We start from the raw sequence: 24,515 nt of genomic DNA on the forward strand, positions 1-24,515 counted from the left end.
CTCAGAGTTAGGGACCACTGCTATCAGCTGCCATGCTGTCTTTGGGGGTCCCATTCCTTTACTTCTCAAGACCACCTCTGACCTTCCTTCATATTTCCTATTTTATGGTCTTTTCCTCTCCAAGAGAAACAGGGTTGGAAAGGTCCATGTCCACTTTGGTCTTGTGGTCCTTGGCTCCATGGGGCAGCGAGATGACTTCTTCTTCTGGGATTGAAGGAGAGGTAGGCTAAGGAGCCAGAGGGAAGAAGGCTGAGGGCCATGACCGAATGTGAGGTGTGGAATCTGGCTCAGGCCCCCAGCCCCTCCCTCCAACATCTGCTAGGTATTTAGGTGTAGAGGACAGGAAGAGGCCAAAGGATGCTTTTTTTGGCAATAGCTCCTAAATAAGGTGGGTGGAGGCACAGCCATGACTAATAAAAATCAAAAGGTGGACCTAGAGAGGGCAGAAGTGCCTCAACCAGGCCCTCACCTTCCAGGGGAAGAGTTCAGAGTCCCTGATGTCAAGTGCTTTGAAGGCCAAGAGTGGCAGGGTGGGAAAGAGGTGTGTGGGATGGGGCAATAGGAGGGAAAAGGGAAACTGGGGGGGGGGGGGGGGAGGCAGCGGTGTTGTTGCCTCCTGGCCCCTCCTCCAGCTCAGCGGCCCCCGTATCACAGCTTGGCACCCTTGGAAGGCTCTGAGGACTGCCGCACATCAGTCCACTCCTGCATAGTGTTCTGCAAGGCCTGGGTCTTCTCCTTGTCCACTTGAACGTAGTCCACCTTCTCATCAGAAGTGACGGATGACGTGGATGGCTGAGGGGACAGAGTGAGAAAGTAGAAGTGGTTTTGAGTAGGGTAGGGAGCTTCCCTGAAAGGAGAAGAGGCGGGCTTTGCCTGTTCTGACCAGACTCAGAGCCTGTGCTTTTTCTGAGTGTGGCCTTGATAGCTTGAACTCCAAAATCATCATGCCCCATCTGGTACAATCACGCCCTTTCAGCAAGCCCATCCTTGGGAGCAGGTCCTTCCCTGGGTCCTGGCCTGGAGGGCTCCTTCTGGACACATCTCTCTGACCCCTAATGCAGAGGAAGACATTTGCTGGCTGCCAATAAGCACCAGCCCCAGGGCTTTACCAGTGCCCCTTGGTGGAGCTCCTACCCCACCGGGCTGCCTTTCCTCCCCTCTTTTATTCTTTATTTTATAAATGTATGGTTTTATAGGGTTTTCCTCAATTTATCTTTCATGTACATTTTACTTTATAACTAATTATAACTGATCGGTATAATTAAGTAATTACAAAGTCTGATAAACCCTTTATTGTTGCACTAGCCTTTCCCTTCCCCTACCTATTCATTAGTTTTTACTCCCTTTCATTCTCTTCCTATTCTTGGTACCTACTCAGCAATGATTCTGTGTGTAAACCTTTCCTTAGCTTTCTGTACTAGTGGTATTATACCATAAGTGTCCTTTTGTGACTGCCTTAGTCACTCAGCAAAATTTCCTTTAGAGTCACCTATGCTGTGTAGTGTTTTACAAATTCCCTATCATTCTTAGTGTTGCATAATACTCCACTGTGTGAATGTGCCACTCTTTAGCCATCCATCCACCGAGGGACACCTGGGTTGTTTTCATTTCTTTGCTATTGTAAATTAAGCTGCAGTAAACACTGGTGTGCATCTATTGTAGGTATAGCAGCTCTTATATTTTTTAATTTTTTTTATAATTTTTTTTTTAATTTTTGTGTGAGTGTACCGTCAAATCAGATCTGACTGGTACAGGAGGAGATTGTCCCTCCTTCCCCGGCAGAGCATCTGGTGGATTCGAACCGTGAGCCTCTGGGATTGTAGTTGCAGCTCCTTGCCACTAGGCCACCAGAGCTCCCCTAGCTCTTATATTTTTAGGATTTATACCTACTAGTGAGATTGTTGGATCAAACGTTATTTCTATTCCCACCTTTCTAAGGAAGTGCCAAACTGCTTTCCACAGTGGTTGGATCATTTTACATTTCACTAACAGGATATGAAAGTTTTAATCTCTCCATACCCTTGCCAGAATTTATTGTTTGTTGTTAACTATAGAGATTCAATTTAAAATTGCTTATTTTTATTTGAGTGAAGGTTTACAAATCATATTGATTTTTCTTACAATCATTCAGAAACTTTTTGTTTTATGACATTAATTATCATTGGTTAATGGGAGCTCTGGTCCTTGTGGGTAAAGATTTGCTTTGCCAACCTAAAGGCAGGCGATTTGAACCCACCAGCTGTTTGGAGGGAGAAAGCTAGGCAGTCTCCTCCTATGCCATTTAAAGCCTCTGAAAACTCCCTCAGGGGCTATGAGTCGGTTCAGACTCCAAGGTAAAGGGTTTGAAGAAGTGGTATTAGCTTACTACACTTCTTATGGAAGGCTTTCCTAGCCCTTTTTGCATCCAGAAATTTAACTGATCCTCAAAAAAGTGCTTAAGACCAGAACATGGGTTCCCAGAGTCTTAGATCTGTTACTGATTCACTGTGTTGTTTTTGGGTGCCATGGACTCTATTCTAATTCATAGTGGCTGCAGGTGTGCGAGTATGGACTCTGCAGCCCTGAGAAAATAACTGTTTTCTGTTCTCACAAAGGACACGATGTGCCATCTTCCCATCTGTGCAATGAGGACGATGGATGGACTGAGTGATCAGGTTGTAGAGGAGAAGAGTGACTGTGCTCAGGGAGGAGGGAGAGAGAGGGGGCGTGAAGGGAGAGGGGGAGAGAGAGCGAGGAAGAGAGGAAAGGGGAAGAAAGGGAGGGGGGAGAGAGGAGGGGAGAGAAAAGGAGGGGAAGAGAGTGGGAAAGAAGAAGGGAGAGAGAAGGAAAGAAGGAAGGAGGGAGAGAGGGAGGAGTAGAGGGAGAGAGAGGGGAGAGAGAGAGACAAGGGGAGTGTGGGAATAGGAAAATGGGCCTCAAAGGTCCAAGGAGAGCACAGCGGGCCACAGGGGTGTGCTACCACCAGCAGAGCCGCTGAGTGTTGCTGTTCAGTGCTGAAGGCACCCTGGTCTCTGTGGATGCCCTCAGGCCCTGAGACGGCTCACTGATACCCCCACACCCCTGATACCTTGCGGTGGGGGCTTGGAGAGTTTGGCTGGAAGTCCAGGGCCAGATAATCGACACTGCCAGTGCTCTTCTTGGGCGCTGGGCTGTTGGTGCCACTGGGAACAGGAGATGCAGACACTGGGTTTTGCTATCACAAGGAGAAAAAGCACCTGTTAGTGAGCTTGGGAAACAGGCTTCCCCACTCCCTGAAAAACACACCTCAGGAGCAAGCATCATTTTTACTGAGTAGCTTACTCTGTACCATGCACCATGCTGGGGCTTTTCACATTATCTCATTTAAATCTTCACAGCAAGCCTGATGTGTTATTACTATTCATACTAACAACATCACACAAAAGATGAACTGAGAGCAGTTCAGTGCTGTAGAAGGACTTGCCCAGTCACACAGCTGGTGAGTGCTGGAACAAGGCTGGGACCCATGTCTGGTTTCTGACTTCGAAACTTCCTCAGGGTACAAGGCTGCTCCCTTTTCTGGGGCATCCGGTCAGATCTCCTCTACAGTCTATTCCTGATCATGATCTAGTAGCCTTCTTTGCACCTCAGAAACTCCCTCTCTGAAATTCCTACCACGCAGAGCCACACTGAAGCAGCATGCTCCCTCCAGCCCCAGCTCCTCATGGGTCTGAACCAAGGTGCCTCTTCTTCAGCCTCTACAACACCCCAGTTATTCTCTCAGTTCTACAACTGACACACTCTAGTGGTCTGACTCCTAAGATACAGTAACTTGTCCAGGACTTTTCTAAAGTATTAATCTAATGAGAAAAGCCACAGCCCCTTGCTCTTTTGTTGTTGCTGTTGGCTCTTCATTCAATCAATATTAATGCAACAACTATCCGGTGCTGGGCAGCTGTGCCTCTTCAGTGAAAAGCTCAAGGCAAAGCCAAACCATGCTCTGCCTATGTTTCTACTCCCATCATGGCTTTTACCACAGTGAGTTAGGGGCACGTCTCTCTCTCATGCTGAGTGGATACACCAGAAAAGCTTATACTTCTATCTCTGGCCATGGTCACAGGAGCAAGAGAGTAAGGAGAGGAGGAAAAAAGATTTCACTTTTAAAAGATTCTAACAGGACAGAAGAAGGAAGAAAAAAAAGTTAGAGGGTGCTCTTGTCATTCCCTGACATTCTAAATCACTTAGCTTGCTGAAACTGTCTGAGGCTCCCCTTGCCCAGAGTTGTTGTTGTGAGGTGCCATTGCATCTACTAAGACTCACAGTGACTCCCTGAACAACAGACCTGAACCATGCTCTATTCTGAGCCATCTTCACAATTTCTCACATGCTCAAGTCCATTGCTAAGAGCCACTGTACCAATCCACCTCATTGAAGGTAATCCTCTCTTTCTCTGACCCTTCACCTTTCCCAGCACCATGTCTTTGCTAAAGACTAGCTCCTCCTGACAACATGCCTCATGTATGTGGGATGAAGTTTCACCATCCTTGTCCCAAACAGCTGGCCTTTCTCCAACACAGGCTTGTTTGTTCTCTTGGTAGTCCACGCAGGATGCCGTGCTCTTCTCCAACACCCCACTCGAAAGCCTCGGTTCTTCTGACTGTCATCCTTATTCACTGTCTAACTTTCAGATGCATAGGAAGTAAATGAAAATATCATGGCTTGGGTGAAGTGGACCTTGGCTTTTAAACGGACATTACTGTGCTTTAACACTTTGGAGGAGTCCTTCACAGCCGATTTCCCCAATGCTGCATGCCTTCTCAACTGCTGTTACCGTGGGTGCTGACTGTGGAGCCAAGTAAAATGAAATTGCTGTGGAAACTTCTAACTTCCTCTATCATGATGCTGCCAATCGGTCCAGTGGTGAGGATGTTTGTTTTCTTGACTGTGAGATGTAATCCATACTCAGTAAGAGCTTCAAGCCTTCGTTACTTTCTGCAAGCAAGGTTGTGTCATTTGCCCAGAAGGAAAGCCCAAAGTTCCTAGAAAACATTCAGTGGCCGTTGATGATCTGGCTTCAGTCCAACTCCAGTCCTGTCCAACCGACCTACAGTTACAGTTAAGACTTATCCTTGCTCTCGTTGCTTGGCGTGGTTCTGACACAGTGCCTTTCTACAAATCTGACCTTCCTCTTCTGCCGCGGCACCTCCATCTCAGTACCTTCCCTTTGCCCTCAGTCTGACAGGATCAGCACTCCTGTAGCTGCCCCCTGGCACAGCCTCTAGATCATGCTACCCTGTGTCAGTCAGGAGAGAGAGCACCTTTGCTACTAATTAGGACCCGGAAGGCTGGGACTTTATCTTCTGTTCTCCGACTACCCGCGGACTGCTTTTGCAGCATGAGACAAAATCACAACTAATGCTGAGTCATCAGGCTAAGGTGTATTAGATAAAGAGCAGGGGAGTGAGGAGCGGAGTGGTGGGCCCCAGGGGACCATGCTAGGAAATCATTCTTGCCAAGCCCAGAGGACTCACCATAGGGACGTAGTTCTCCTCACTGTCCCCCGAGTCTGTGCTGGTGATGCTTTGTGTGGAGATGGGACGGGTGTGGGTGTTCAACTGAGAGGAGCTCGAGTTGAAGGTATGGCTACGGTGAAGGGAAGAAGAAGAAGAGGAGTAAGGCTGGGCTAAGCCTCAGGGCAGCTGCTGGGGTTAAACCCTCACACACCCAGCTTCACAGGCCACTCGGATTGGATCTGATAATAGCCTAATGGGGGTTGGGGGGGTCAGTATAATTATTTCCCCTTTACAAATGATAAAGCCAAATCCCAAGGGAGAAAAATAGGACCTTCTAATGAGAATATTAACACTGGAATCAGCTTTCCTGACTCGCAGACCAGGGATTGTTCTACTACTCATTCCCCTTAATGGCTTGACTCCCAGCCCCCTTGTCCTTGAGCACTCACAGGGCCCGAGCCCAGGACTTGGTGACAGGCGATTTGAAGGGGAGCTCGTCGATGACAGTGTTGTTTCTCAGGTCAAGTGGTGTTGGTTTTGCTGAAACAGAAACAGAAAATCAAGCAATCAGCCAGTAATAATGCTACATATACACGGGCAGATATAACATGCGAACAGGCATACACATGCTTTCATATTCATCACAGTTTTTTATACATCAACAGACCCAGCAACGTTATACAGTAAGTACCTGCCCAGGCTGACAGAAGTCAGGCCTTCAAAGCCATCTCCTCCTGTGCAATCAACTGCCTCTGAAAACCCGCTGGAGGGTCAACTATGAGTTGTTCTGACTGGTACATAACAACAACTTATCTACAGCAATTATGTTTTCAGTATAAAATAGATGCATTTGGTCTGACCACAGATTCCTTTCCCCTTCCCAGATCTGTGGCTTTACAGGAAAAGAAGAGGCAATACTCGAGATGGAGATGGTCAGATGGTCAGCAAGACCACTCCTCATTGTTTCTGGCCCAGCTCTGTGGAACGTGCAGAACAGCAAGGCCACAGGCCCTGAGGCTTCACTATTACACACGAAAACATGAATTCCCTGTTGGCTAGATCAACGGAGGCCGGCCTCTGCTTGTCCGCCCTTCTCTTCTCGTGAGAAGTGAAGTAGTAGCAGGCCTGGAACCTGAATTCTGGCACTTCTGTCTGATCTAAAGGCAAGGGGCAGAGATCTAACTTTATTGAACACCTGCTGTGTACAGAGTAAAAGCTGGGAGGTGGGAATTACTATCCTCCTGACACAGGTAAGAAAGCTGAGGCTCAGAGATCTACACAGTCAAGTTCTAGAAAAATATTCCAATCCATTTCTACTGACATAAAAGCTCAAGCTTTCCCATCACATCATAGGGTGTTCCTTATTAGATCATTCTGTCAATTTTGCCTGCCCAGCCCCAGGTCTACCACTAATCTTTTATACTGTGTAGCATTTTACACATTGTTGTTGTTAAGTGCCTTCGAGTCGCAGGTCACTCATAGTGATCCTATGAAGGAGGGTCCTCAACACTTGGGTGCTTTCATCCTCTCTCCAGGTTCATAGGGTTTCCGGAGGCAAGCTATTACGGAAGTGGATGCCACTCCTCCTTCCAAGCTTGTTTTAATCAGGGAGTTCCACCTCACTCTCTGTCCACATTGGGCAACCAGCCATTAACGCATTTGACACATCAGTGTCAGAGTTCATCCTCACAGCAACCACAAGTTATCAAGGTACTTGTACACCAGGGCTATACAACCTAGAGGAATGTCTGAACAAAAACAATGAAAGACAGGCCTGAGCGCCGCAGGCCCGAGGGACCTTTTGGGTTTGAAGCCCCTGCTGCATTAAACCCTAGGCCAAGCCTGGCTTGCCTGGCTCCTGGAGGCAGAGCAGTCCTTCATGTGCAAAAACTGCCACAACATCCGCACACACAGCACCATGGTCTCTCTGGCGACCAGGATAGCAGCCCTGGGCGGAGCAAACCTGGAAGAACAGGGCCGCCTTCTCTCCCCTCTTCCCCTTTTGGGCTTGAAGCCCCCTGCTGCCTTAAACCCTAGGCCAAGCCTGGCTTGCCTGGCTCCTGGAGGCAGAGTAGCATTTTTAGCTATATTATCTATGTTCTTCAATGTCTCTGGGAGTTAAGTATTATACTCCTCAGTTCACAGGTGGAGAAGGCTCAGAGAAGTGAAATGATTTGTCTGCAGTAACAACTGGTGAGCAGAGGTGGGATCTAACCTGTCTGTCTTCCCCATTCCTGTGCGCCTTCTCCTCACCATGGCTACTCCACCAGCCAGCCAGCCCTACGTGCTTGTTTGTGATCTGAGCACCAGAAGTTCCAAGTTCTTGGAAAGAGAAGTCCAGGATTCACCTGATACCTACACAAATGTGTTTCATCCCTGGACATTTAGCAGATACGAGGCAGGGGAAAGCAGACTTACCTTTTCGGTCTGGTTTGAGGTTGCGGTTGACAGGGGGCGGCAGGATCTCAGCTCCTCGACTGGGGCCTCGGTGCATAGTAAGGGCTGTGGAGGAGTAGCCGAGCGAGTCGAAGTGATGGGGCCCGGGGCTCATGGGGATGTAGACGCTCTGGGCATTATCACTTGCCCGCTCCATGGCCACCATGGGGGAGGAGCCTGGGTTCATGGGCACATAGTTGTCTTCAGAGCTGGCACTATCTGATCGGCCCACAAGCATTTTTCCTGGCTAGGGAGAAGGAGAGTGAAAGAAATACAACTGTTACTAATCCAGAAGAAATAACAAGGGGCTGAGATTTTATATATAAGGATAAAAACCTGATGATTGTCACATCCAAAAACTTCTCCAGTAGGGTAAAAAGGGAAGCCACTGACTGGGAAAAAGTATTCGGTAATAACATATCAGATAAGGGACTTATATCCAGAATTTATGAAATACTTGAGCACCACAACAAGATAAAGGTAAATAATCCAATAGAAAAATGGGCACAGGATATGAACAGGCACTTCACCGAAGACGACATTCAGATGGCTAACAAACACATGAAGAAATGCTCAAAATCCCTAGCCCTAAGAGAGATGCAAATTAAAACAACTATGAGATATCATTTCACCCCAGTCAAAGTAGAAAAATTTAACAGAACAGCAAGCAACAAATGCTGGCGAGGTTGTGGAGAAACTGGAACCCTGATTCACTGTTGGTGGGAGTGTAAAATGGTGCAACCCCTGTGGAAAGCAGTATGGTGCTTTCTCAAAAAGTTGCAAATAGAGATACCATTTGACCCAGCAATTCCACTACTGGGAATATACCCTGAAGAGACCATAGCTGACATCCAAGCAGATATATGCACACCCATGTTTATTGCAGCTTTGTTCACAATAGCAAGGAGTTGGAAACAACCTAAGTGCCCATCAACAAACGAATGGCTAGAGAAGCTGTGGTATATTCGCACAATGGAATACTATGCTGCATTAAAAAACAAGGAACTCATGCAATATTATTCAAAATGGTTGACTCTGGAGAACATTATGCTGAGTGAAATATCCCAGTCACAAAAGGACAAATATTACATGATGCCACTGTTGTAGAATGGGACTGTCCTTGGGGTTGGGGAGAGACTGAGTAAGATGGGTTCAATAATGTATACTGCACTGAAACAGAGGAGGGAGAAAACTGTTTAAAAGAGATATATAACTAGGTATTTCTGTCATCACAGGAGACTAGAGCGAGGGCTACATGGTGGAGGGACCTGGGGGAGGGTTTGTAAAACAATGAAAGAATCTTTTCTTTTACTTTTCCATAATTTTTGACTCATGTACTTATAACTTGTTAGTCAAATTTGTGTCTTCTAGGTTGCAACACCCCCATGATACATCTTCAAGGATATGAACATGTACAGCCAAGCACAATCAATAAGAGTGCATCTAAATTCCAAAATCAATCTCCATAATAGTTTATGTGTTTCCTACTGCCAAAGGGGCCCTTTAGAGTAGTGAGAGAAGATCTTCACCCTGAAACCCACAGCGTCCCTTTTCAGCAGGAAGTAGCTAAGAGAATATGTTGCCCTCTTTTCCTTATGACTCAGGGTGAAGTCTCTCTCAGGGAGGAGTGATAGGGAATGGCAAAGGACACACTGATAAAGAAGATTAATTAGAACTGGCTTTGACAAGCATTGTGGCATTTGGACAAGAACAAACTGGGAGGAGGGTAGAGAGAATAGTGCAACAATGAATGAATGGAAACCCAAAATCTCTGTAAATGTTTATGAAAATTAATAAAATAGAATTATAGAAAAAAAAAACCCACAAAAACCTGATGATTGTATTAGCCACACAGAGAAGACCGATTTGGAAGGCAAAGTGGGGGGAAGGAAGAAATGAGGGCAGTCTCTTCTAGTTATCATGATCTTTTGGGATCCACTTATCAATTGTGATCAATCCATATTATAAAATGCCCTAATACCTGGGTCCACTAGGGTCTCTGGATGCCTGCACAAGAGACAGTATTAAAGGCCCGGGGCTGCATAGACTTGGGTCAGGACCTGCTTTCCACCTTAAGTCCACAGTCACTACTGGGAGGTCGGCATCTCAAGTCCTCATCAGTATAAGGAGATTATCAGGAGGTCAGTTTGAGACCTGTTGTGCCCCTCCAGCTTGGCTTTCAATGCAGCTGAAGGTACTCTGGGCACTGAGGCAATGACCAAGTTGTGGTCAGAGCTGTCACAGAGTTGGACAACCCTGTTAGAGCCACTTCCAAATCTTGCCCCATCTTCCAGACATAAATTGAGCTTCTGCTGTGGATACAGGCAGCCTGAAGCTAGGTCTTCCTGGCTGGGCTCTTAGATAACTGTGTCCAGGTCTCTGTGTCCTCCAACCTAGAGGACAGTCTGGGATGCTGCACTTAAACCATAATTCTACTACTTTTCTGCACCCTGAGTGTCACCATTCCTCCTTCACTTGAGATCTCATGGATGTTGTCAAATGATCCACTACTGTAGACCCTGGCTTCCCTGTATTACAGATATCTGATACTTTTAGGCATGGTGAAGGTATCTTGGGGTCCACACAACCTTAAGGATACACTGACTCTTATTCAAACTCATTGCCACTATGTTAGAATCAGCTTCGAGCTGACTCTTCATTGAGTTTCTGAGGCTGTATCTCACACAAGAGGAGACAGCACATCTTTCTCTCGTGAAGTTGTGGATGGATTTGAACTGCCCGAGAGGTCGGGTGCCAGCTAGTCACTGCGTCTGGGTTAGCAGGGCAGCTCCCTGAAGACTTCATCAGCAGGGCTTGCCTTTCTAGACCAGGAGACCGAACAAAACAGAACCCGGGGTTCTGAATGGAAACAGAAACCCAGGAGCACCCCAAGAAAAAGCTGTCTTACTCTTTGGGCTGTACTCTTCCATGGAGTGTGGCACTGAACTCACCTAAGGCAGTCCAAAGACCCCTGGGTAGGTTCTACTCACCAGGAAAGAACTGACTCCATCACCCATGGACTCAGCAGACCGGCCTGCACTCTCTCCACCACGCTGAGGGTACTCATAGGTCTCACAGGAAGAAGCTACAACAGAGGAAGGAAGATCTCTGTGCACTCACAACTTATGCAGACATCGACGCTTCTCTATCCCCTCACCATTGCTGCTCAGGGCCTTCCTGACTTTCCAGAGGACTGCTCCCAGCCCAGGTGATACAGTATCCCTTACAGCAGGTCACTTCCCAGTTCATCAGTTTCTCCCAGACATCTCCATCTCATGCAGTGCTATCATCTGCGGGTGATGTGCTCTTGACTACTCCTGCCATGAGTTATGAACCTTTCCTTTAATTCTTACAGCACCTACCACCTATTCCAGGAACCACTTACACTTATCCTTAAAGTAATTAATGATGATGACGATGACGATGATGATGATGAAAATAATAATAACAATAATAATAATAATGACTCTCCTTCATAGGGTCGCTTTGAGTCGCCTGCAACTCAACGGCACTTAACAACAACAATAGTAACAATCATCATCATCATCTATACACTTTAGTTTTATTTCCTAAATGAGAGAGGTGAACTCTGAAGAGCAGGGACTTGTGCTATCTGTGTCTCTATCGTTCCAATGTCAAAGCACAGGGTAATTGCTCAGATTACTGACGGACTGAAAGACCATGCAAGGAGTTCTGAACCAGGAGTCAGGATGCCAGCCTTAGACCCTCTCTGCCACTCACTGACTCCGCAACCCTGAAGTAGTTTTGTAACTACCAGGGGCTTTCTGGGGCAAGGAAGCTCTAAGGCTTTGTCCCGCCTAATGTTCAGGATCACTGCATGGCTCAGACAACAGGACGGGTAGGAAGAAGCTTCAAAAGCTATAAAACAATGGGTAAAATGACAGGAATTAGTTTTATCTCACTTTTTTATCAAATAGAGAAGGCCATATACAGGCCTGAAATACTCTCAGTGGAAAACAAATGACAATAGAATTGATTTAAATGGAAGTTGAGACTTAACCAAAGAGACTCAAGCGTGGTTTAGAAAGTATGTAGAAGATCTCCTTTCATTTTAGTAGACTGCTAGTCCACAGGCTTGGCTTCGGTTTTGACTCATTCTCTAAATTTGCCTTTCAAATCTTTGGTCTGATTTATAAATGAATAAAATACTATGATTTAGACTTTCAAACCCATAATATGCTGTGTTGTGGTTAGCTGAGAATGTTTTAGCTCTCTTAGTAGAACGTTAACTTCCCCAAGGCAATGTCTGCTACACTCGTGCTGCTGTGGGCATCACTCGTAGCCATTAGCAGGTAGAAGGGGCTGAACCCACCCCCGAGAGGATCAGGCTCTGTCTGCAGTCTCTCCACCACGCTGAGAGTACTCACGGGTCTCACAAGAAGCAGCTAAAACAGAGGAAGGAAGATCCCTGTGCACTCACAATTGATCCAGGCATTGACGCTTCTCTATACCCTCATCATTGTTGCCATAAATTTCCATAACTTTAATGTTATCATAAAGCTCTCTCTGTTATGGATAACTAAGGTCTAATAAACTACCGAGAAGCCCTTTGCTATCACTCTTTCCCTCTGGGTCTCAACGGGGGCTTATACTGACCTCGGTGAAGTCGACTATTGTCCATTGCAGGAAGGGTATTGCGTCTGGGGATGGTGGCAGCAACAGAGACTGATCTACTGTTTTCACTGATTGGTGGTCTCTGCTGAGGGCTACCCCACCGAGGTGTTTCCACCTGACTTGGTTTAGGGGGCCGGGGTGGAGGAGCTATGGCTGAATCTCCAGGCGTGGCCACTGCCATGGCATTGTGGTTCTTGTCCAGCGTGAATGTCCGAGGGATCTGGTAGGCTGAGAGTGGAGTGGCTGGAACATCCATATTGTCCACCAGGAGGTCCCCAAACTCCCGGCACAGGGTGTTGCTGGGTGTCTTGAAGGTGTACACTTCCTCGTTGTCTGTCTCAGAGCCTGTGAGGCTGCCCTTGGTGGGGCCGTAAGAGGCCAGGCTCCGGGGGAGGTCGTAGGTACTGTCTCTGAACTCTGCATTGTGCCGGCTAGGCTTGGGGAGGCTATAGAAGCCATGGACTTGACCACCGACACCGTTGACACAATGCCCGTTTCCCTGGGCAAGTTTCTGTACAGCTGTGTCACTCCTCACGAGAAAGGAAGCCCTGGTGCCCTGAGAGAAGCTGGCACTCCTAAGAGAGAGAAAGAAGAGGAAGGGCAGAGGTGAGAGGAGGCCAGCATTGGAGTGTTCAAATCCCCATGCAGCTGGTTGGTATAGAAGATGCCTGGGCTGGGAGGCAGGCAGATCTGAAGCTTACCTTGGACTTGCCAGTCGCTAGCTGCGTGATGGCAAGGTGCCAAGGCACCTTTTCTTTCTGCGCTTTAGTTTATACATCACCAAAATAGTGATTAGAAGCACATTTTGAAGGTTATTCAGAAAACAGCATCCAGTGTATCCAATATGTAGATTAGAGTTAGCCTTTAACTCCCAAATGGTTATGATTGGCAAGAGTTGGTCTTACCTTCCAAACATATATCAATAAGCCAGTTATACTGCCCAACTGATCACTGATTTAATACGCAAGTATTCAAAAAAAGCCCCCCCCCCCATTTGTTTCAAGCACTACTACTGACATTTTAATTCAAGGACTGTGAGATTGTAAAGAACTCTTCAGTTGGTCTCATAAAACAGCGGATTTACCTCTCTGAGTCTCAGTTTCCTCACTGTAAAGTATGTAGGTGTTGATGGTGTATAAGAAATATTTTCAAATATAAGCCAGAGAGTTATGGTACCTGCTATCAGGTAACAAGTGCTTTGTCAAGAGGCATTTAGAAAAGAAAATCTCTTTTTTGAAGACTAGAAATCAATAGGGAAAAAATGGTTTTCCCACTTGGGAACTATATTTAAAGTAAGAAAAAAATTCTTTTCTCTTTAAGAAGTTAAGATTTTTGTTGAAAACAAGGTTAAGAGTGAGCAATAAAAAGAGCCGGGAGTGGGGAGATTTGTGTTCAGGTTCCATAACTACTATTGCTATGCTCTGTGAACTCACCAGGTGCCCTCTTCCTGTCGTCTGCACTACTGCTCATTGTCACTGAGTTGGAACTGACTCATAGGTGTCCCTGCACTGAGATTTCAGGATGGTAAACTGCATGGGCAGAGAGTACCCATGTTCTTCCTGAAGCTGCTGCCAGGGAGGCTCAGCCTCTGTGTCAGCAGCATCTCCCCATGGACCTTCAACAGAGCTCTGGGAGTGTGATCTAGAGGGTCTCGATGATCTCCAAAGGCCCTTCTGCAAACAAATAACACATCCAGCTGCTTAAAGAAAAGACAGAGGTTTGAGTCTACTCAGAGAAGCCCCGGAAGAAAGGCCTGGCAATCCGCTTCCTAAAGTCCAGCCACTGAGAGTCCTATGTGGCACAATTCTATGTTAACTCACAAGGGGTGTGGATCTCCATGAGTCAGAACCAACAATGGCAATGGTTCGGGTATCTGTCGCTGATGCTCTACATGCCTTTGCTGTTACAAGAGTGGTTTTAAAGTGTATTCAGTGTTCTGCATAAGTTCCTTGGGGAACTGGAGGGTGAGGTTCTGAGAATGTCTGCTTTTTTGTCTCTTATGATAGAGGTTGGTTTTCTCTTGTAGAGTAGAATACCCAAACTAATTGAGAATGTATTTTATCTAATAATATTTTGTTAAAACAAGCTTGGAAGCAGGAGTGGCATCCACTTCTGAAACAGCTTCCCTCCGGAAACTCTATAAACTTGGAGAAACAATGAAAGTTATACAAATGTTCCGGTCTTTTGTGCATTAGGGTTGCTATGAGTCATCTACGACTCAGCACCACTTAACAACATAGAGCTCAGTTGGCCTAGTGGACAGAAAGTGATACTAACAATCCAAAGGTGGGTGATTTTAATCTGCGGCCCTCAGGCCAGGTTTTTAATTGTTTTTGGTCAAACATTCTTCTAAGTGGTATCTGTCCATTTGCTGCACAGAGGTAACTCTTGGTCACTGTGATGCTAAACACTGTGACACTGATGTGTCAGATGCAATAATGGTTACCTATGGTCAACAGTGTATGGTGGAGCTCCCTGATTAAAATAAGCTCAGAAGTAGGAGTGGCATCCATTTCCGAAATAGCTTGCCTCTGGAAACTTTGTGAACTTGGAGAAAACGATGAAAGTTATACAAATATTCAGGTCTTTTGTTCATAGGGTCACTATGAGTCATCTACAACTCAATGGCACTTAACAACAAGAACAACATGATTCTTTAAGATTTCACTTTGGGGAAAATGTTAAGAATCACTCTCCTAAACACACCTTTATTGTACCGATTCTTAGTCTTTTGGGGGCTACAGATCTATTTAGGAACATGATAAAAGCTCTGGCATCTTCACGTCAGAGTAAAGTAAAGTAAATCTCACTCTGGTGGCCTGATGGGTAAGGAGTTGTACTGCCAACCCAAAGGTAGGCAGTTTGAATCCACCAAAAAGACAATCTCTTCCTCTGTGATTTATAGCTTCTGAAAACATGCTGCAGGGTCAACTGTGAATCAATGAATCAGCCAGTCATATGTATTCAATTTTGCTTGCTATTTCTGGGAATTCATAATTCTTCGAACTCTCAGTTTATGGGGAGGCTGTTATTTATAGATGTGGCCAGTAGATGGTGGTAGAAAACAGGGTCTTGGAAAGAAGGGAACCAGGAGCTCAGGCCAGTTTTCCTCTTTTCTAAACATGGCTCCTGAATGGCTAGGAGAGCTACTTCAGTTCCCAAACTGTCATCCAGTCCCCTCCTTAGGTCTCTGGGTTTCTTCTCCTCTCTTTCTCTTGCATTTCCTACATAGTCAAAAGCCATGATGGGCCTGAGTAATCACTTACCTTTAGACAGTGTAGTACCTGGGGGAGCCAGGAGGGGGAGACAATGGTAATGTTCCCACAGGCATATTTGATCACATTCGTCTTTCGTGCCTTTCATCCTGTCTTGGCTTTTTCAGCTCTCTGCTGGATGTGTCCATCTGGATTTGCTCATTTAACACATTTTTACTGATATCTTGCTTCCCATCTGGGCCAGGCACAGTGGATACAGAAATGCTCCCTCCCTGCCTTAGGGGTGAGGGGAGGTCACAGTGGTAGAGGTGATGACATGCATGCAAATCATTCCAGAGAGAGGGAGTGAGCAGGTGGCTGCTGACAGAATTAAACACAAGTATACTGACCCTCTACCATTCATCTGTGAGTTTGCTGTAATGCATTGGCTTGTATGTTGCTTTGATGTTAGAAGCTATGCCACCAGTATTTAAAACACCAGCAAGGTAACCTAGTGGGTCATGCTGTTAATCTAAAGGCAAGTGGTTAGAATCCATCACCTGCTCCCTGGGAGAAAGATGGACTATCTCCTCCCCTGTGATCTATAGCCTCTGCCACCTCTGGGAGGTCAGCAGTGAGGTGGTTCTGAATCAATGGTATACAGCAACCACCACCTGTAGCATCCTTGGCCCCTAGGTTGGGAGGCACTCGACTACACAGCGGCTGCCACAATGGGCATGCTTGTGCCACAGACCCTGAAGATGGTGCAGGACTTGCTAACCTTTCACAGTTGTGTATGGGTGTGGTCTTGAACCTAGTGGTCTGGAGAGCACTTGATAACAATAAAATGCTACCTGTCCCTGGTGGTGGTAGAGCTTCTTTAAGGATGTTACATACAAGTTAGGAAGTCTGGAAGAATGAGCAGCACTTGGCCAAAGATGTTCCAGTCAGAGGCAAAAAGGAGAACACAGCCTGGTAAACTCAGGGAAATACCAGCTGCTCAGGCTCGACTGAGTCGGTGACTCGATGGCACGCAATGACAACAGACTGGACTAAGCACATTAGAAGGCAAGACTGAGTTGAGAGTGGTACAGGGGCGAAGCTCACAGGTATTCTTAGCACCCTTTAACATGCATGAACAGACTCAGTATCTTACTCCTGAAACCCACTTCTGATTCTCCTGTCTTAGGAATGCCTTGCAAGTAAAAAACCTGGGACCTACTCACATTGTGCTTTTCTAATCACTGTATTATATTCAGATCACCTCAATTCAGATCCTCTTGATTTTTCTTCTAGGTCAAAGAAAGCGCCGTTAGTAACTAGTCTCCCTATCACTGGCCACACTCCTCTTTCTATCTCTACTCTCAGAATTTAGAACATTTTCACTGCTGTTCATTGCCTTTAGCACTAAAACTTTAAGCTGTTGCTGTTACTGTTGTTTTGTGCCATTGAGTCGCTTGCGACTCATAGCGACCCTATTATAGCCCTAAACTCTTCTCTGTCCTGTGCCAATCGCACTGTCTCCGATACACCATCCCGATTACCCCAGTCACTGAATCAATCCACCTCATAGAGGGGCCTTCCCCTCCTGTGCTGTTCCTCCACCCTACCAAGCATGATGTCCCTCTCCAAGGACTGGTCTCTCCTCACAACATGTCCAAAGTATGTTAGACTAAGCGTCAGAATCCTTGCCTCCAAGGAGCAGCCCGGTTTAACCCTCTCCAGGATAAATCTGTTTGTTACCACTTAACTTAAGAGACACTGGTCAAAGCATAAGAAACTGTCAGCAGCAGACACGTTTGGAATCACAGAAGCCAAGGGAAGCTTCAGATATAAGCTATCAGATCAGGGCTGGACAATGGGAGATGGACTGGACAATGGGAGATAGATGTTGAAGGGAGTGGGTGGAAGTGGATGGGTATCCTGGTAGATGGTGGAGCAGGGAAGTAAGTGGGTCAAGAAATTTGTGCAAAGGGTAGGGACAACACTGAAATATGGTTAATTCCATAATAAGGGTTGTATCTTTCACCTCTTCTGTGAAATGTTTGTCTGTTGGATACTTCTCTAAATCTGAACATTCAGATTAAGACAGACTAGGAAGAAGGATTGGCCATCCACTTCTGAAATAGCAGGCTGTTGAAAGGCCTATGTACAATAAAACCATAAGTACCTATGTTTATTCCAACTCTAATATGACTTCTTCTACCTAGTCCCCTTTCTCATGCCAGGATCCACTCAGACCAAATTTTCCTAAAATGCTCCCACTATACCTAACTTATGTAAACCTCTGGTCCTTTTTTGTATTATTTTGCTCTGTCTGCAAGATTTCTTTCTTTACTATGTTAAGCCTCTATATCTGTCAAATTTGGCTTAAATGGAACATCTTTTTATGCTATTTCAGACATCCTCTACCTGCAAGGATATTAATTAGCTCAGCTTTGCTCTTGGAGCAGATAGATGTCATGATCTCACTCCAGCCAGGGCCTCACTACAGCTGTCACGACCTATCCTACAGCCATTACGAAGCCATTACAACCTCACTACAGATGTCACAACCTACACTATAGCTATCATTACCTACACTACAGTCATCATGACCTACACGACAGCCCTGATTACCTGCACTATAGCCGTCATGACCTACACTACAGCCGTCACGACCTACACTACAGCCGTCACGACCTACACTACAGCCGTCACGACCTATACTGCAGGCATCATGACCTACACTACAGCCATCATGGCAGTTCTGATTACCTGCACTATGGCGCAGGAGAGGAAGGCCCTCTATGAGGTGGATTGATTCAGTGACTAGGATAATTGGGATGGGAGTGTCAGAGACAGTGCGACTGACACAGGACAGAGCGGAGTTTAGGGCTGTTGTACATAAGGTCGCTATGAGTCGCAGGCGACTCGACGGCACATAACAACAACAACAACAACATAGCCATCATGACCTACACTATAGCCATCATGACCTACACTACAGCCCTGATTACCTGCACTATAACCATCATGACCTACACTACAGCCATCACGACCTATACTGCAGGCATCATGACCTATACTGCAGGCATCATGACCTACACTACAGCAGTCACGACCTATACTACAGGCATAATGACCTATACTGCAGGCATCATGACCTACACTACAGCCCTGATTACCTGCACTATAACCATCATGAACTATACTACAGCCGTCACGACCTATACTGCAGCAGTCATGACCTATACTGCAGGCATCATGACCTACACTACAGCCTTTATTATGTACACTACAGTCATCATGACATATACTACAGACATTGTGACCTACACTACAGCCATTATGACCTACATTATAATGGACCACTGTCTTCTGTCCCCTCTGATTTCCATCAGGGAAGAAACTGTGTTACTCACTTTCCCTGCCTTAGCACCCAGATTAGTGCTCGCCACACTGTAAAAACTACGGTACATTCACATGATGGAATATTATGCAGCACTGAAAAACAATGAACTAAAAACATTACAGAATATGAGAGAGTCTGGAGGACATTATGTCAAGTGAAATATCTCAGTCATCAAAGGACAAATACATAAGCACACCCATGTTTATCACGGCTTTGTTCACAATAGCAAAGAGTTGGAAAAAACCTAAGTGCCCATCAACAAATGAATGGATAGAGAAGCTGTGGTATATTCACACAATGGAATACTACACTGCATTGAAAAACAAGGAATTAATGAAATATTATACAAAATAGGTGATCCTGGAGGACATTATGCTGAGTGAAATATCTCAGTCACAAAAGGACAAATACTGCATAGTGCCACTGTTGTTAAATGGGACTGACATTGGGGTTGGGGGGAGATTGAGAAAGATGGGCTAAATTATGTATACTGTATTCAAACAGATGAGGGAGAGAACTGTTTAAAAGGGATATATGATTAGGTATTATTGTCATGACAGGAGTCCAGATTTAATGCTGCACTGTGGAGTGGACCTGGGGGGAGGGATTGTATCACAATGAAAGAATTTTTCTTTCATTGAACTGGGCAGACTGGGGGGGGAGGGGTGGGCAGGGAGAAAAGTTCAACAATGAATGAATGTAAATCCAAAGTCTGTAAACTTTCATTATAATTAATAATAATAAAAGGACAAATACTACATAACACCTCTCTTATAAAAGAGAACAGATATCGGGGAGTACTGGAGAAAAAAATGGGAAAAGAGTGGATAGATAATGAGCGCAATAATATCAGATGGGGAAGAACTGTCCAAAAGGAATATATGATTAGGCATTATATGTATGGCAAAAATCTGGAATAAGGGGTGCATTGTGGGGGAAGGCTGAGGGGAGAAAAAAATGTGCAACAATGGGAAAAAATTTAAAACATTTCTGTCAAAAAATTTAAAACATCTGTTTAAACAGATGTTTTTTAAAAAGAATGAATACATATTTGTTGAAAGAATCAAATGAATGAAAAAAATAAAGGAATAAAGAAACTGTTGATGCCATTCTTTTTCTTGGGCTTGGCCTAGTGCTCGGGTTCTAAAGTTTAGATCAGCAGATTGAAGCCCTTTCCTTGGTCCTCATTTTCCAGCCTCTCTCTGACCTGGCATCGCCTGTGCCAGCTACTACTCTCTCACCACTAAACATGTTCCACATAGTTTAGGATCTATGCTTTGGCTTGCATTCCTCATTCCTCTCTGGAATGCTTCCTTGATACATCAAAATCTTACACAAAGCCCACAATAAGCTTTCCCTTTCACAAGACTGCACAGGTTTTCAGATTCCTTTCCATATTTAATTACTCCTTCCTCCATGCTCCCACAGCACTTTGTGCAACCATCATCTTGCTCATGGACTGTGGATTCAAAGGTAGGGACCACAGCTCTGTATAGAGTATGTACTCTGTATAGGGCCTGGCATGTGGTAGCTAACACCAGTGCATAGTGAAGGGGACTGAGCATATCTTCAAGAAACAAGTGAAGAGAGTAGAATAAAACAAACAATTCTGCCCAATGAAAGAATAATACAATTCTGCTCAAAGTAGCAGAATTGGTCCTAGTGCCCAGGTCTATGGCTTCTCTGCTCAAAGTCCACTGTTTACCCTCAGGACCAAGAATTGAGATGAGGCACCCCGAAGTCTTGTGGCTGAGCTAAAAAAATTCTCCTACCAGTGAGCTGGAACCAATTCACAGCTGAACCTCCAGTGTGTTTTCAGAGGCTGTAAATCACATGGGAGGAGACAGCCCACCTTTCTTCCATGGAGCTGCTGATGGATTTGAAGTGTCTACCTTTGTGTTGATAGCACAACTCCTTACCCACTGTCCACCAGAGCTCGCCAGACTAAAGTCTTGGGGCTGAACTACTGTCATTTAAACTTCTACTGAAGAGAGGATGATTCTCAAGGAGATGAACTGACATATGACTGTAATAATGGGCTTGAATATGACGGAGATTGTGAGGATGGCACAGGAGACTGGTCAGCTCAGTTGTTCACAGGGTCACTATGAGTCAGTCACCTTATTGGGACCTAACAACAAAACAACCTGTGTTACTCTGGTATCTGGAGATACTTTTATGGGGTAGATCCTTGGGGAGCACTGGATGTGGAGAGTATAGAGGTCTTTTCTCCTAGAAATGTCTACAGGTTAAATGAGGCCTCAAAAAAAAAAAAAAAAAAAAAAAAAAAAAAAGGAAAAAAAAGGAGCGGCTATGGTTAAATGAGGCCTTAAAAAAAAGAGAGAGAGAGAGATTGCTTCTTGGCCTTTTGGCTAAGATCAAGTATAGTATCTGTTCTTGTCAGTTTAATAGCAGATACACCTTCTATCCAAGGACAATACATTAAATGGATTTTTGGAATTAGGAGATTGTTCTGTCCACTCGACCACTGACCTGTAGTGCAGTGCCTCCAGGAACCGTGCACCAAAAGAAAGTGAGAGTGCGAGCCCGGGTTTGAGTGTGAGTGTGAGTGCTCTGGTGGCTTAGAGGTAAGGAGCTGGCTGCCAGTTTGAGTTACACAGGGAGCTCCCAGGGCCGAAAGTGTGGGAGAAAATTCGTTCCTCCCCCCAGCTCAATGCCTTTCCTTCCCATTCTTGATGGACAGCTGCTATAGGAGCTACTGGCTGGTAGGACTGTTAACACAAGGTCTGCAGAGCTTTGGTCTTTTATCAACCTCCACATTCTTCTCTTGGTGTTAGGAATGATTTCCTAGTTTTCCTAGCCACTCCACTTTGGACTAGTTCTGCACATTCCCATATAACTTTATGTGAAGGTTTTTTATAATTACTGTAGGTTTCCTCTTTCCCATCCTACTAGACTTTAAGTAGCTTCCTGAAGAACTAAGTTTAATTATGAATGATTCTTTTCCATTTAGAAGACCTACTGTATAAAGCTTGTAAAGTAAATTAACCACCATTCAGCACTCTGAAACTGGTGTTGGCAACCACAAGGGGTTCTCTCTGGGCTACCCACCTGCATTTGACCCAACCCAAACGGATCCTTCCTGTGAGGGAAAAACTCTCAAAAGAATCTATTGCACGATTTTTAACAGGTGAGGTGATCTTTGTCACTCAAGCCCGTCTAGCTGCAATTTCGACCTGACCGGCTCTCTGAGCAAAGCTGTGTGTCTGAAACTAAAGAAGATGAAAGGCTACATACTCTGCCTCTGGTCATTGGAAGCCACTGGGTGAATGACTCAAGGAAACTGGGGAAGGTTAATTATGGGTTGATCCTCTCTAGACATTTCCAATTTTACCTTTCATTCATTATCTTTCTATACAGCTTGCTGCAGGTACAAAGGTGTTTTCAATCTGGAATCTTATCACTTAAAAAACTTCACTCCCCTCAACCCTCACCAGGATTATGACTTTCCAGGGCATGTGACTCACCTCAGTGTGAAATCTGGTACAGGTTTAACTGCCTCTTTGAAATAACAGGACAGGGAATGTCTAGACTCTGATCTGAAACCCCAAAGACTGGAGAGTAAGATTAAATCCAGTGAAATTAACTAGTCTCCAAAGGAAAAAAAGGACTCTTATTTGTCTTGACGGTGCCTGAAACGCTTTCCATTGACAACAGTGACTATTCTCAACAGCCACTTATTTTAGCTCTGTCAAACAACTGGATTTTGACATATCTTTGTAGTAGGAATATACAACATATTTCCAAGTATTCAAAGGAAGACTAGGGCTATAACTGCAGTAAAAATAACGATAAGTGATTTATCTGTATTTTCTCTCTCTCTCACACTCTCTCTCTCTGTTTGCCTTCTGTGCTTGTTTGCCAATCACTTCCTCTCACTCATCATCCCAGGTATTTTATAAGTCAACTATTATCAACATATAAAAAGAAAATTAGCCTAGTAATTATGAAAATACCACAGAGAGGGGAGCTGATGCTAGCAAACAAATACAGAAGGCAGGATACCATGCTTTGCTTAAAAATCTCATAGTTTTATCTTTAAAATGCCTAATTTAGTACACATTTACATCAGAGTTCATCATAGATTAAAACAGAAATAGCAGCTATTATTAGCATCAGTAAAAATTATTTCACTATTTTAACCTGTTTAGCCATACATGAGTCTACACTAGGCAGAGATAAATGAGCTGACTCTTTCTTCAAAGACTGTACACAAAAACTTTTATAGGATTATTTAGAAAATCTAACAAGATAATTGGTATAATCTTGCTAATGGCCATACCTATCTTCCCTCATGAAATGCTTATTCAAAAGAAACAAAAACCCTGGGCTCTGTCTTACTAATGAATTAATGAATTGTAAAAATTCATATTAATGAATTATAAAAGTTCTTCACATATTCCAGATGTAGGTAATTTCTTAGATACATATGTTGTGGTGATCTATGATTTACCATTCATTTTCCTAAAGGAGTCTTCTGAAGAGCAAAAATGTACATTTTGACAAAAAATCCTGAATAATATTTTTTTCTTTCACGGATCCTACTCTTTGAAGTGTACATAAAAATCTCCACTTAGCCCAACATTTCTGAGATGCTTTCTTCTAGAAGTTTCTTTGTTGTTTGCTCTTCAGTCAGAACTGTCCTGTAGCCGACCCTCCAGTGGGTTTAAATCATACTGCCCTTCTCCCAAGGAGCCGCTGGTGGATTCAAACTGAGTGCCTTTGAGACTGCAGCACAGCTTCTTAACTCTGGACCACCAAAGCACCCAAGAAGTTTTATAGTATTGGTGTTTCTATTTGGTTGATTTTGAGTAATTTCTGACTCATGGTGACCCCATGAGTAGGGCTGATCCATGGGGTTTCCAAGATCATTTGGGAAGTAAATCACCAGGTCTGCCTTCCAAGGCACCCCGGGTGGGTTTGGATCACCAACCCAACTTTCCACTAGTAAGGCAGCACTTAGCTGTTGGCCCACTCAGGGACTCAGAGTTTATATTTAAATCTATGACATGTTTAATTTGTAACTGGTGTGGTATGAAGTATTGATGTTCATTTTAAATAAAAAGATTTCTACATGATTATCCATCATTTGTTTCTTTTCCTTCTTGGCATCCTTGTTAAAGAAATTTTAAAATCTGCTTAACGATTTTTACAAAAATCTTGGTGGAAATGTGATTTGAACTGTATTAAATCTGTAGAGCAATTTGGGAATTTCTACTTTAGTAATATTGAGTCTTCTAATTTATAAATAGCATATCATTTTCTTTTTTTTTCTATAATTATATTTTATTAATTTTCATAAACATTTACAGAGATTTTGGGCTTCCACTCATTCATTGTTGCACTATTCTCTCTACCCTCCTC

General features: G+C 44.6%; 1 protein-coding gene across 1 annotated transcript in view; it reads right to left on the bottom strand.

Moving 5' to 3' along the window:
- Window positions 1-648: 648 nt before the first annotated feature.
- The window catches only part of GAB2 (GRB2-associated binding protein 2), an 84,224-nt gene continuing 60,357 nt past the window's right edge, over window positions 649-24,515 (bottom strand). Inside the window, exons 3-9 of the mRNA XM_006882892.1 lie at window positions 12,525-13,117; window positions 10,898-10,992; window positions 7,890-8,154; window positions 5,921-6,011; window positions 5,490-5,601; window positions 3,068-3,193; window positions 649-792 (exon numbers count right to left, since the gene is read on the bottom strand). Of these exons, the coding sequence (XP_006882954.1) occupies window positions 649-792; window positions 3,068-3,193; window positions 5,490-5,601; window positions 5,921-6,011; window positions 7,890-8,154; window positions 10,898-10,992; window positions 12,525-13,117 (1,426 nt within the window). The remainder of the gene's footprint in view (window positions 793-3,067; window positions 3,194-5,489; window positions 5,602-5,920; window positions 6,012-7,889; window positions 8,155-10,897; window positions 10,993-12,524; window positions 13,118-24,515) is intronic.

The sequence above is a fragment of the Elephantulus edwardii genome, unplaced genomic scaffold, assembly GCF_000299155.1.
Source record: "Elephantulus edwardii isolate Elephantulus edwardi_28Jun2011 unplaced genomic scaffold, EleEdw1.0 scaffold00025, whole genome shotgun sequence".
NCBI lineage: Eukaryota > Metazoa > Chordata > Mammalia > Macroscelidea > Macroscelididae > Elephantulus > Elephantulus edwardii.